General features: G+C 43.0%; 1 protein-coding gene across 2 annotated transcripts in view; it reads right to left on the bottom strand.

Annotated features, from left to right (window-relative positions):
• Positions 1–19: 19 nt before the first annotated feature.
• The window catches only part of Thrap3 (thyroid hormone receptor associated protein 3), a 35,468-nt gene continuing 20,941 nt past the window's right edge, over positions 20–14,546 (bottom strand). Inside the window, exons 4-11 of one of the 2 annotated variants that reach the window (XM_021646576.2) lie at positions 12,606–13,304; positions 11,073–11,245; positions 10,139–10,250; positions 8,970–9,054; positions 7,224–7,411; positions 3,762–3,957; positions 3,218–3,361; positions 20–1,581 (exon numbers count right to left, since the gene is read on the bottom strand). In XM_021646576.2, coding sequence (XP_021502251.1) covers positions 1,360–1,581; positions 3,218–3,361; positions 3,762–3,957; positions 7,224–7,411; positions 8,970–9,054; positions 10,139–10,250; positions 11,073–11,245; positions 12,606–13,304 — 1,819 coding nt within the window. In that variant the 3' untranslated portion in view covers positions 20–1,359. The remainder of the gene's footprint in view (positions 1,582–3,217; positions 3,362–3,761; positions 3,958–7,223; positions 7,412–8,969; positions 9,055–10,138; positions 10,251–11,072; positions 11,246–12,605; positions 13,305–14,546) is intronic. The other variant, XM_021646577.2, reaches the window with a different exon arrangement.

The raw sequence follows: 14,546 nt of genomic DNA, 5'->3' as shown, positions 1-14,546 counted from the left end.
GGACAAGGAACACAGTCCATTTACATCTGCCACTTCATTTATTTTTATTTGCAGGAGGAGTTGAAACAAAAACTTAAGGTTGTTTTTCTTTTCTCCCCTAAACATGAATCCTTCAAGTAAAACCAAATTAACTATAGAAATTTGCAAAGTAAGGGGAAGTAAGCACAACAACCCAAGAGCAAAGGCTGGGGGAAGAGGAGGGTGCAGTCTGCATTGAACATATGCACAGATGCAGTGTTCTCCTGCTCGGGACTGCCTCCCCGGAAAGCAAGCACAAGGACCCTTTATGAGGATGCCCCCACCCCCAACACCTGAAAATGTTTCAACTCAAAACTTAAGGTTAAAAAGAGAAAATAAAGGAAAAAAAAAAAAAATCAAAAACACACAACCCCACAAACCACCCAGCCATAACCACCATCCTTAATCGATCATAGGAGTTTCTTCTCGTTTTATAAAAAGATTAATAAAAAATATTGAAAAAATTATTTTCTCATCTTATATTTGTAAAGATAATAGAATTCAGAAGTTTCTTAGAAAACAGACCAGAAACTGCCCTCCAGTTTCCACTCCTTTTGCTGGGGACCAGCAGGACTACAAAGTTTGGGATACTGGAGCTGCTGGTGGAGAATGGGAAGCCCAGCCCAGGAGAAATCAGACAAGAGCAGGTGCATGGGGGAGGCTAGGAGCGACTCCGCGTGATACATGGTGGTGTAGGAAGGGGAACACGAGGTGGTCAGAAAGGCCTTAAACTCCTCCTAACATACAAAACCGGTTTTTACAAAGATCCAAGCAGTTTGGTCCCAAACTGAGGTGAACACTTCAATGTTTATTCACATGCTTTTTTTTCTCTTAAGAATCAAAGTTGCCCAAATTAAATCTTTCTGCTAATATTACTACATAACCCTTAAAAAGAAAAAGAAAAAAAAAAAAAGAAGGGCCTTTAAAATCGGGATGGGAAGAGACTGAAAACCAAGTTCATCCTCCTAGCTCCAAACGAAAGGAATGAAGGAAACTTGGTTCCTAATGGGGGGGAGGGGGGGACAAACACAAAAAAACAGAACAAAAAATCCAAGCATCAGCATCATTCTCCCTACCCTGCCCCCACCCCACACATCAACAATGAGAAACAGCCGGAGCCCAGTATGTTCGTGGGCCTGACCCTAGGTTCTGTGGTCAGAGTTCTGTCCAGTGGGACAGCCCCAGGGATGTACTCTGCTGCTGTAGGATTCTGTGTGGCTGGTGGGTTGTGAGGTGGGGTTGTGGGGCGGGGTTTTCAGGATCTTCTCCAGGCTCCTTTAGCTCCACCAGCCTCTCCCAGCGCCTTTCTCCCCTGGGCAAGGGCTCCATCAAGACTGGCCTCTACTCAGCCGTGGGCTGTAAACTGTCCTTCTCTTCTCTGTTGTCTGTCCCACTCTCATCATCTTCAATCTCTCCTTCCTCTCCACTGAACTTGTCATGGGCCCATTTGGGGCTGGTACTGGATTTCCGGAACATGAACCGGCCTCGACCCCGAGGGAAGGCGCCACGGCCACGGCCACGACTCATCCACTTGTCACTGCCTTCGCCTTCCCGGTCATCATGCTGCAAGGAGAGAACACTGGCATCAGTTCTAGCACTTTCTCCTCTGTACCCACCCACAAAGGCCAGAGAGCCTGTGCCTCAGCCTCCTTTTCTGCGCTTCTCCCACTCCAATAACTGCCACAGGTTCAGATCCAAGAGCATCACTGGGTAGTACCCAAGGAACTCTCAAGTCAAGTGTGGACATCACAAAATTGATAGTGTGACCAAGAAGTATCATCTCACCTAACACTCCTGTATACTCTGTCACCATCATGTTGATGAAACCATCATTTAGAACACTATTTCCATTTAAATTACTTTTATTTCTGTATGTATGAGTGCTCTGCATGTACACCTGCTCACAAGAAAGGGGGACCAGATTTCACTATAGATGGTTATGAGCCACCACGTGGTTGCTGGGAATTGAACTCCAGTCATTTGGAAGAGCAACCGGTGCTCTTAACCTATTTATTTTTCAAGGCAGGGTTTCTCTTTGTAGCCTTGGCTGTCCTGGACTCGCTCTACAGATCAGGCTGGCTGGAATTCAGAGATCTGCCTGCCTCTGCCTCCCCAAGTGCTGGGATTACAGACATGAGCACTGAGCCCAGCTTAGAACACCATTCTTAAACGAAGAATCTAGAAAGCTAATCATACTAATATGTGAAATAAAACTAGACCATTAGATAAGGAACAGTACACAGAAGACATACCGGGGACTTCAGCCCTTTCCAAATTGCCCACCCTAGGTTGCCCTCTTACAGTGAACCCCTCTTCAGCTGTATTAAGAAGGCATCGTGTGACAGGAAGAAAAGAAGCCTACATCCTGAACAATCCCTGTTCTCCATAGGAGAGATAACAAGAAGTGAATGAGTTCAAAAACTGCATTAGTTAGTATGGAAACCCACAGTAACAATTTCAAACCAATGATTACATTTTCATCACTCCACAGTTTACGCCATCCACACACAGAAGCCACTCTTAGGTTCCTGAAGGTCAGCCTGGCTGACTGCCAGCTGCTTCTGTCCAAGGCTGCAGTGTGCCACAACAACCAGATCAGATTGGCAGTGCTCACTCAGGTGGCATCAGAACCAAGAACGGGCTTTTATAGGGTCCTTCCTTTCACAGCAACCCCACACCTATTTCAGGGCCCCTAGAAACTTCAAATTGGCTCCCAGCAAATGTGTACAACCTTCAAGTGTCACACTAGCTTGGATATAGGCCTGCTGAATCACAAGGCCAAGAGTTATTGACTAGGGAACAGCCCAGAGGAGCACAGAAATGATACACAACTTAGGGAAGAGAAAAACCTCAATGGCATTCCATTACGGAAACAGTTCTTTTTCTTTCCTCAAAAAGGTCTACAACTGTCTTTATCAATCTGGTAGTAGAGAGTGACAGAGGCTGGGGGTGAGTGAAAAGTCAAAGTTCACAGACAACAGTAACATTTCTTGCTTGTTCTAGACTCTATAAACATCTCAGAAAATATACTATACTGGAGACAAAATTGACTTCTCTCTCCAAAGAGCCATCTAGCTAGCACTATACTAACACACCCACAGTCTTAAGCCTGTATACAAATTTAACCACATGGTCAGATGAACCAATTTAGGTACAAGGCTATCTGGCTGGCCCTTCTTCATTAGTCCCAGACACATACCAAGTAATACTTCTTGCTTTTGGGTGTGTACTCTGGATCCCACTCCTCTTCCCGGTTTCTCTTTTGAAAATCATTGTTGCTGTTGTTGTTATTGTTACCAGAATAATTTCCTCTGCCCCAACCTCTTCCTCTTGCTCGAAACTGCTGTGGAAATAAATGAAGCAAAAGGTCCATTTCAGAAGAAAATTCCCTGTGTTCTGTTAAAACATTCTCCTGAGAGGGAATGGACAGCTGTCCTCCAGTCTCCAGTGGTTCACACCCATTCTCCCCGCCCCCAACCATACCAAGCAGGCAGTCCAGGAGGTATAAATAGGAGACCTTCCTTCAATCAAGATCCGAGATAATGGGGGAAGTTCTGGGATGGGAAGCTATAAAAGGCTTTGGAAGTGATTAGAAACTGAGAAGCAAGAGAATGTAGAAGCTTAAGGAACCAAAGAACCTACAAAACTGACGTGCTTAGACCAGAGGCAAAAGAACGGATATCCTATTAGGATTTAACCAGGATAAGAAGCCACAAGCTTAGGGAAAGAAGGGAAGCTCTTACAAAGGTTCCCCGAGCTCTTCCGCCTCTCTCATTTGGACCCACGAAGTCTTTGGTTCCCAGTCTGGATTTGTCAAAGCCTGTGGTGCTCTCCTCCCGCTCCTCTGCTTCCTCGGGGTACTCCTCTGCTTTGTAGGAGTGAGACGACTGGGAAGAGGAAGAGGAGGACCGAGACCGGTCTCTCGCTCTGCGATGCTTCCTACATGGATAAGGAGGAGGAAATCAATACTCATTTTGACAGTCTCACAGATAAAAACTTCCAAGCAACCAGGTCACCATCAGCTTTGTTCACTCCAACCCACCCAGCAGACAACATATCTGTTTCTAAGCCTGTGGCAAGTATGTATCACACATAAAGGACACAAAACAATCATGTCTTCCAGTATCAGCCTAGGAAACAACAGAAAATACATGTAGGCCTGTAAGTCACCCTGGCTGGCTCTGGTGCCGCAGCAAAGACCCTCTGTCAGTGTTCTGTCACTCCTAGTACTCAAAAACACGCTGGGTTGTGGGTGGGCGCAGGGAGTGGGTAGGATGAAATAAAGTGTCCGAACTCCTTACTGATAACACAGTATTCAACAAAATGACCCTAGAAAACTTCCACCTCACTCAGCTTAACAGGTGACAGAGCTGAGAAGAGTCTGGGCTCAAGCCCAACTCATAATTAGCACTAACTATACAGCCACCTCCTACTGAGCTCAAGCAGGCTGTCCTATTAAGCCTAGAATCTGGAGCAACTCTTCCTGGAATCATTTCTCATCCTTTCCCTCCATCTGGGGAAATTACAGACTAAAAACATTAATTTGATGACTCATTGTCTATACACTGCAAGTTGGTGCCAGCCCTGCCAAAGGTGACAGGAGGCTGCTAAATGACTCTATAGGGTGTCAGAAAGACCAAGCTCCTAGGAAAAGAGACATCAAAAGTATTTCCCAGTTCTTCACTTATAAACAGCACTTTGAGGCTGGAGAAGAGTTGGCTCAGCTATTAAGAGCACTTGTTTCAATTCCCAGCACCCACACCACAGCTCGAAAACACCAGCAACTCCAGTCCTGCAAAGCCAATGCCCTTTTGGCCTCCTTGGGCACCAGGTAGACACATGGTACACAGACATTTGAGAAAAACGGTCATAAAAAAAAAATAATGGGGTTGGGAAGCACTCTGGCCCCCCTACTTCCCTCCAGCCCCCACTTTTTTCAGTATCTACTTATGAAAAGGAGAAACCCACATTGTCATTCTTTTTTTAAATTATTTATTTTATGTACATTGGTGTTTGACTGCATGTATTTCTATGTGAGGGTGTCAGATCCTCTGGAACAAGAATTACAGACAGTTGTGAGCTGCTGAATTGAGCCCGGGTCTTCTAGGAAGAGCAGCCAGTGCTCCTAACCTGAGCCATGTCTTCAGCCCCCACACTGTCATTGTTATCATAACCAGAATGTGAAATTCCATCCACTCTACAAATTAGTGCTATTGCCAAGAAGTTTTCAGAAGTCAGACTCTCAAAAGATCCCAATTTGAACCAGTCAGTGGTGGTGCACTCCTTTAATCCCAGAAGCACTCAGGAGGCAGAGGCAAGCAGATCTCTCTGAACTTGAGGCCAGCCTGGTCAACAAAGGGAGTTCCAGGTCAGGGGTACATAGAGAAACTGACTCAAAAAAGCAAAGCAAAACAAAAACAAAACAAAATAAAACAAACAAAAGATTGTTATGAATCCTACAAAGACACAGTAATGAGAATAGTCATGTAATCAAATCATTTTCCCTTGACTCATTCACTCAAGCAGTGCGCCCAAGGAGGCCAGAAGAGGGTATCAGATTCCCCCAGACAGGGGTTAGAGCTGATTTGGGCTGCTAAGCATGTGCTGGGAATCAAACTATTGCTTTTAATAGCTGAGCCAATTCTCCAGCCCCAAAGTGCTTTTTATAAATGATGAACTGGGAACTAGAGAGATAGTTCAGTGGTTAAGAGCACTAGCTGCTCCTCCAGAGGACTGGGGTCAAACTCCCGGCACCTACATGGCACCTCACACCAGTAACTCCAGTTTCAGGTGATATGACACCCTAACACAAACACACACAGACAAAACACAAAAATACATAAAATAAAAATAATAAATATATAAATGAAGAACTGAGGAATACCTTGAGGTCTCTACTCCTGGGAGCTTTGTCCTTGATACCTTAAGAGTGATTTAGTAGCCTCCTATTACCTTTGGTAGGGCTGGCATTGCCCTAGGGTAGGCATGTTTCAGAAAGAATTATCAGAATTATTTTCTACACTCAAATCTGATGTGATTGTGGGCATTCACTCCCTTTCTACCAGTGGTAATGTAGTGCACGCTTGCAAACTCAACCTTGGGAGGTAAAAGAGGATCAGGAATTCAAGGCCATCCTTAGCTGCTATATAGTGAGTGAAGCCAGACTGGCCTACCCAAGTTCAGAACAGCAGAGATGTTGCTTTTTAAGAAAGTAAAGACTGCAACTCTGCTCCACTTAATGACAGGTGACAGAAATCGTAGAACCTACAACAAGACACTGATGCTGGATGTGGCTCAGCTGGAATGCACTTGCCTAGTTATGTACAAGGCCCAGGTTCACTCTCCTAGCACCAAAAAAAAAAAAAGCAAACAGAAACTTCATGGCATTGGCTCGCTATGTTGTCCTACATAATTCAACAATGCCTATTTTGTTTAAGAAGCATTTGGAACACCTCTTTTGAATGGTCTATGAAACTTTGAAAAATCAATAAACCAATTCAGCACCAATAATCCTGTCCTATCTAGTTCCACCTGGCTATTTATGTCTGTGTGAGGGTGTCAGATCCCCTGGAACAGGAGTTACAGACAGCTACACGTGGCCACCAAGAGAGTGCTGAGAACTGAACTAGGTCCCCTGCAAGAACAGCCAGAGCTCTTAACTGCTGAGCCTCTCTCCAGCCCCCTACCTGGTTCTTTAAGCAGTATTTTCATTCAGTATTGAGTTTCCAAACTATAAGCACATTGGGGAAATGTTCAATGAGAAAGAGCATGTCCAAAACACTTGTCAAACAACCTTCCCCATGAATCCTCACACCATCCTTGTAGGTATTAATTTCTTGCACAAAGCCTTCTTTGGACAAACACAGTATTACTTAGATATACAAATGCTATTTTCAAGCTAGGGATCCTCTTTGACTATTACATGGTATATATAAAAATTCCTAACCCTGGAGTTCTCTGGATGAAGCCTGGTGTACCACAAGAGCCTAACGTGGTATGTGCTGTGTGCTCTCATGTAATCTCAGTGGCAGAGGAGCAGGGGTTGAGCAGTCTGATCTACACAGTAAGCTTTGGGCCAGCCAGGGTTTTGTGTTCAGACTAAGTAGTAAAAAAGGCAAAACCAAACCATCACCACCAAAAGACAGTCTGGTGTGGGTGTCAGACTCTATTCCAGAATCTAGGGTGACAGGCACAGTAGCACGTACTTCTGCTTCTTTGATCCTTTGTGGGTTTTCTCTGTTTTCTCAGTCGATCTTTCTCTTGAGTGGCTAGAGTCTCGGGAATCCACGGACTCTCTTGATTTACCTCGCTTAAGATCTCTCTCCTTATGTTTTTTACGACGTTCAATATCAAGGCGGAGATCAACAGGATCATCTTTGTATTTTCCCTCAGCCTGCCCAAAGAGATGTCAAAATTAAGGTTTTGGGGATCCAGAACATCTAACTCACTCACTCTCAAATGTGGTTTCTACTAATGGAGGCACTGGGACTCTAAGAGCCTCACCCCAGGCAGTTAAAAAAAAAAAAAAAATCCAAGGTGATGTCTCTTGAAAATGCTGTACGTGAGTCTTTGTTTCAGGTGACCCCGTAAATGCCTGGCTAGGTGTATACGCGGAGATGGCCAAAGTCAACTCTGGAAGGTGTTTGTATTAGGTTTGTAGGAAATGCTTACTTCTCCCTACCTAAAGCAGCCACCCACTGTGTCAAACTACCTTAATAAGAATACAAAAACACAAAAAAAAATCAGCACTGGCCAGATCACCTCTGCAATGGCCTTCAGTAACACCTGGGGAAACTCATGAGGACAAATGCCTAAGATGGCTTCAGAGGCATCATGCATTGTGACTTATCTAATAGAAACAAGCCATCCACTCTGCATTAACATCTTACATACATGAACCATAAACTTTCAGATGCAGTAATGTTTCATTGCAATTAACAGCAAGAATGATAGAAAGAGGTTTATTATTTTATCAATTTGTTTTTGAAGAGAGGGTCTAAGACCTTCATAGTTTCCAATAGCCAATAAACAAACAAATAAATGACAACAACAAAGGACAAATGCAGCCACCACTCCTTGGGCCACTGGACAGCATCACTAAGGAGCTGAATGTTGGAGGCATGGAGCATAGACTTCTGCTGCTTCACTAGGGCCAGGCTGAGGGCAGGTGGAGACGGGGAAAAGGGTAGAAGACGAGAGTGCACAAAGTCTCTCAACACTTTCAACTAAAAAGACAAATTTGTTTGGAGAAATTTAAAAGTGTTTTTAAAAATGATTTCAGCAGCATAGAATAGCCATCTTTCATTTCAAATTTCAACTATATATATGAATGACGGTCAATAAATATTAAAATCTTAAAAACTTCATCTACTATTTCACAGTAAAAGACTGCTTATGATTTTTAACCTCTTAGGAACAGTGTTTTATGTGCACATCATTGCAAATGTAGCCAGGCCATTTTAAAGTAACAGTAATCGACAGATGATATGGTACAATGTTAGGAAAAAAACAAAAAAGCGCACCAGCTGTTGAACACAGTCTACTGAGTTAAGATATGAATATTTCACTCTGCTCTGACATGCATGTCTTTCTGAAATCATGGTTGGAAATAGTGCATGTAGACAGTTGATTTGATAATACTTACAAGCAGAAAAATATCACAAAAAGTTTCTTCTCTCATCATGGGCACTTGTTCCAAAACGCCTCTCTTTTTTTTCTCAAGCTCACCTCAACAGACTCTGGGGTCATTTACCATATTCTAACCACTTCACAAAGGTTGTTGATATATTTTAATAAAAATTAACCCTTTGTAGTTCATTTTTAGAATTATGCCCATCCTTAAAAGAAAAACACAAACTTAAGTAGAGAGTAATTTAAACAAACACATTTCTGTCAAGTTCATGCCCAACGCACTCATTTTGTTGGAATTACTGATCAAAGCAACAGTTCACCTTGTAGCCAGCTTCCCGGGGACTTTTCAATTCCTCATGAGTCAAACCATGTTTTCTGAATGTACTGGGGGAAATGTCTATCCTCCTAAAATTAAAAACACATAAATTGTATACTCTTCTACAGAACAACATTTTTAACATTTTAGATCCTAGGGTGGATAATGGAGTCATAGACACAATTGCTTTTCATAGCTTATCTTGTAGTCAGTTTGCTCCTTCCACAATATGGGACCCAGGGACTAAACTCAGGTCACTAAGCTTAGCAACATGTAACTTTATCCACTGATCCATCTTGCCAGCCAAAGTTCCTTTACTTTATTTGGGACTGAACTCAGAACTTTGCACATACGAGGCAAACACTCTACCACTGAACCACAGCACACAGCACTCCACTTGTTTTTTAGACAGAACCTCTCTATCTAGTGCTAGCTGTCCTAGAACTTGCTATTTAGGCCAGGCTGGCCTCAAACTCAGAGATTTGCCTGCCTCTGCCTTCCAGTGCTGATATTACAAATATGCACCACTGTGCTCAGCCTGTTCCTTCCCACCATTGCTATAGGATAGCAAGGAAAATTCAGGCTTAGAATCTATGAGCACATGGGCCCATTATTTCTCTGTAACACTGGTTCCAGATGAGAAACATCTGCCCTAGACAATACAGACCCTACCAGATGCTAAATCTAACAATCTTTTACAAACTTGGTCTCCCCTGGTACTAAGCTGATTGACTACTAAGGAATTAAAGATATGATCAACTTAAATTCCAGACAAAAATCTCCATGTGCCTAACAGATTCCCTTAATTACAAAGGTTATTCTTTAAACCTGATGGATCTTATTTAAACCCCTTGAGATAAGTCAATTTTAGGCTTCTCCCTCAACCCTCTTCCACAGCAAATTCTCCTAAACAAAATATATTAAATACATAAGGTTGCTGAAAGAAGTCAGTATTTATTCTTATTTTCAGAACCTCAAGTTCTTTGGGTCCAATGTGACAGACTATAGCCTTAAAAGCATCCTTTTCATTCCCATATATCCAAGAGCCCTAGAGAATGTTACCCTAATTTTTGGATTAAAAATACATTAGCAGGAGAACTCCGCAAGGTGAGTTTAATATCAATTGACAAGTGTTTTATCACAACCCCCGGGATAAGGCTCTGAGGACCCCACCTGTGTATCTCTGGGCTTTTCTTATTTTTAGCTGCTTCTTGTTCGTTTCCTCTCTTTAGATATTTAGTAAAGCGTTCATGCAATGTCATTCCAGAGGATCCAAAGTGATGCTCTGTTAAGATTCAAAGAAATACATTAATAGGCTATCAAGGGCAGGTACTATGGTCAACTCCCCAAAGAACCTGAAGCCACAGAGATACAATTAAGTTTTCAAATCCATATAATACATTGAAAAAAAGGAAGAGAAAGTGGCTGGTTCAGAAACAACCCAATGCTGGGTTTCTAGTTAGCTCCCTCATTTTAGGGACATGATACAAGGACAAAGGACCTAGTGCTCACCTCCCTTTGAGCACAGGACCCATTACTACTTATCTTTAACTCTAGACAACCAGACCCCAGTTCTGCTTTCTGAATCACTGCTCTTGGCCATTTCTCAACATGCCTACCTTTACTTGCCCAGGGGACAACAGAACAACTTGGGAAAGAAATTCACATCATAAAGTCTACAAGAGACTGCTAGAAAAAAAAATGGTAATGGAAAAGTCGCTTCCCAGAGGCTGGAGAGATGGCTCAGAGGTTAAGAAAGGTTGCTATTCTCCCAGAGGATAAAACTTTGCTTTCTAGTACCCTTGTCGGACAGCTCACAACCGAATGTAACTTTAGCTCCAAGGGGATCTGACACCTTCTTCTGGCCTCCATGGGAACCTCCCACCCCAGACACATACACATAAATAAATATAAAAATTTATCTTTAAAATGTCACCCCTCATACTTGATGCTGAGGATTTTGTTATCATGACTATAGATTGCTAGCAATTCAAAACATTCACCTCTATTAAAACATGGGAACTTCTCCCTAAGGAGAGCTTTAAAAGCCATAGAGGCTCCCTAGTCATCCTGTCTTAGAAAGACTAATGTGCAGAAATGGGCTCACCTTTAACATGATGGACAATGGTCACTATGTGCTGGGCAAACAGCTCTGATGGGCTGCGCTGAGACTGAGCTGACTGGATGTGCTGGAAAATGGAACGAAATTCCTGTTCCTTTTTGTTGCTATGGACTAGATCCCGACAAAGCTTTCTTTCCTGAGCCAATAAGCCACTGGGTCTGAAAAACAAATACATGGAGATTCAGTGTAACAAGAGATACAGAAAGTTACAGTTCTTTAACCATAAAAACATACTAATTTTCAAGACAGTTTTCCCCCCATGTAACTTAAGGCTGGCTGTGAACTTGTGATCTTCCTGCTTCAGCCTCCTGAGTACTAGGACTTCACCAGCTGGCCAGCCCTCACAGGCTTGGGGTGAGGGTAGAGAATGCTGCGCATCAAAGCCAGGGCCTTGTGCATACTAAGTATCACAGCCCTCTAAAACTGAGCCATAGCTTCCTCTTACTATTTTATGCCAGGGAGGGGAGGATGAACATGAGTGGTACACACAAGTAAAAGTCAGAAGGCAACATGTTCTTTCCTTCCAGATCACCAGGCTTAGTGGATGTTGCCAACCCCTCCTTCCTCCCTGAGAGAGTTCCAAGGAGTTTTAAATCTACCCATATGCTCCCCTTTTGTTCTCAAAGTTTCAAGGAATCTTACAACTAAGTACTACAACTAAGGAAAGACAGGTCCAAAATTCTCTTTCCTTTTATCATTGAGAATCTTCATGTAGAGAAGTGTTAAACCTTAGTGAATGTATTTCCTAATGCTGCTTGTTTTAACACACACAACACAGAGATATTGTAATAGATCAACCGGTTTGGCTAGGAAGGCCATTCAATGAGGCAACATAAAAAAGCAAATAGTGGGGCTAGTGAGATGGCTCAGTGGGTACAGAAGAGTGCCACCAAGCCAGATCTTGATTCCCAGGACCCACATGGCAAAAAGAGAAAACTCACTCCTAAAAGATGTCCTCTGACCTTCACATGCATGCTATAGCATGTGTGCCCCTCCCCCTTTCTTAAGCAGAAGTGGCAAGAGTGGAGGGTGTGTGTGGCTAAAACATCACTCAGGCAGAGTCCAAATGACTGGGTAGATTATACTAAGCCAAAAAGCAGACAGTCTGGGCTCTACCATGTTTTCCTAGGGTTAGGGGAAAAAGGGAAAAGGCTGAGATCAATTTTTAATTTCCTGTTATTTAATGGTGAGAAAAACGTCAGATTATGTTGACCCAAGTAAAATGGAGACATGATTCTCAAAAGTCTCTTCACAGGTAAAAGAAACAATGTGGGTAGGAGTTGTCTTAGGTGCAAAAAAAGACCCAAGACAGCCAGTGGCGACAGGCCGAAGATGTTCTTTATTCCAGCAATGCCTATGGCCATAACCACTCTGTAAGCCCTAATCACGCTCTACAGACAGACATAAGGTATTGGCACTAAGAGGTGGCAGCAAGGGAACATTTCCATCCACGGGAAGAAGAGTAAGAAAACAAGCCAGCCATTAGAGCCCCAGGGGTCAACAAGGAGCTCTCCTCACCGTGCAAGGTCCTCATCGAAGGAGTCCATCCGGACATTGACCTGGGCCTCCCGAGTAATGGAAAAGGAAGACTTCCCTGAGGAAAAGTCTCCTTTGTTTCCCAGCTTGTCACGGCTCTCAGAGGTCTTCCTTGGGGGAGGTGATGAACTTTTCTCCTGGACCGCCTTGTATGCAGTCACCCGGAAATTCTTCTCTGGCACAAAGCCCCTGTGCCCACTTTCACTCCTCTTGGCCCCTCCACGCTCCTCCTTTCTGGATCTCTCTGTGAAAGGCTCCTCCTCCAATTCCTCTGCTTTCCTTTGCTTTTCTTTCCCTGTATGCACCAGGCTCTCCCACCTGCCTGACTTCTCTTCTTCCTGGTTTTTGCTTGTACCAGCTATGACTTTAGACATAAATTTGGGCTCATCATCAAACTCAGGTTCCTTCCTTCCCTTACTTTTGTCCTTATCTTGCTCATCCATCTCCTCCTTGTGGAAGTCAGCCATCTTTTTCTCAAAGTCATCACGGAGCTTATACCTTTTGGGTGACTGGCTGCCTCGGAAGGGCTTCTCAGTGTCCGTCTTGGAAGCAAATGGATCAGATTTCATTTTTACATCAGCATCAGAGAAGCCCCCCTTCTCTTTCAACTTCTCTTTATCGGTATTTGTTTGTTTCTGCTCCTTATCTTTCCCATTCTCTGTCTTCTGCTCTTCCAGATACCTAATATAAAGACACAAAGGAGACACACAAAAGGCCTCCTAAGCATCCTGATCTAGAACATGCACCTGTTCCCTCTGGTTTCAAGTCTCTGAGCAAACAAATCTATAAATCTGAGCAAACTGGAATCTATATATTCCAGTATTATCAGGACTATCCAACCTGGTTCTTTTCTAACAACTTCTGGAAAAAAAAAATCCTTCATGGATTTATGAACTCCATATTCGAAGAGTCATTGGGACTCTGTGCCTTATAAAAACAACCAAAAAACAACTAGAAATCCAAGTTATTTAGGATACTGAAAATTTTTTTTACTTACCTGTAATGTGGTCTAAGGGGAAAACTACTAAAGTCTTACCCCAACTTTCACTCATTCATTTAAAATCTGCTTTCAGCAAAGTTAACAGAATGTTCAACCTTGGACTGTTTTGATTTTATACAACTCACATTTGGAAATACAAGTCTCAAAAAGAGACTTCAAATTTGCTTCAAGTCACCTAGAAGATCTACATAATGAAATATACTGTGAACACATAAAAACAAAATACTTGTTAATAGGAGAGTACAAAAGTAGCAAAATCATTATTCTCCTAATGGAAAAGCAGGGACCAGATTCAAATCTACATTCAGTCCGGACAAGGAAAAAAAACTTACTCTGCAAAGCAAATTCTCTAAATGCTGCAAAGTAGACTTTGAACATAAGCTAATTGTAGGCAATTCATGGGTAATGCTTAAGCTGAATTAGCTACCCTGATGAACACGGCAGAGAACCAAGGGGCAGCAGGTGTCAGAGACCGTACGAGGAATAAAGAATGGAAGGAGGACCTCTTGAGTATCTCTTGACTAAAAGACAGTCCCGTCACCTTTTCTGTAACCTCCCACTCAATTCAATTCACACGGGAACCATTCTTATCACTTACCATGGCCTCTCCCAGGGCAGCAGGACCAAAGCACTGCCGTACCCTGTCCTAACATGAAGCTTGGAAGTTTATACAAGGGCATACACCCACCTTCTGGTTTTTTTTGTTTGGTTGGTTGGTTGATTTTTGGGGGGTTTGTTTTTTTCTTCCCTTTTTTTGGTTTTGAGACAGGGTTTCTCTGTGTAGTTTCGGCTGCCCTAGAACTCCTTCTGTAGAGTAGGCTGGCTTCAAACACACAGAGGTCTACCTGTCTTTGTCTCCCAAGTGCTGGCGCCACCACCGCCCAGCTCTTGTGTTTTTTAAAAAATGGCTTTCCTAGATTTAG

The sequence above is a fragment of the Meriones unguiculatus genome, chromosome 3 (assembly GCF_030254825.1).
Source record: "Meriones unguiculatus strain TT.TT164.6M chromosome 3, Bangor_MerUng_6.1, whole genome shotgun sequence".
NCBI lineage: Eukaryota > Metazoa > Chordata > Mammalia > Rodentia > Muridae > Meriones > Meriones unguiculatus.
Note: the sequence above shows the minus strand (reverse complement) of the source record. Positions and strands in the feature narration are given on the sequence as shown.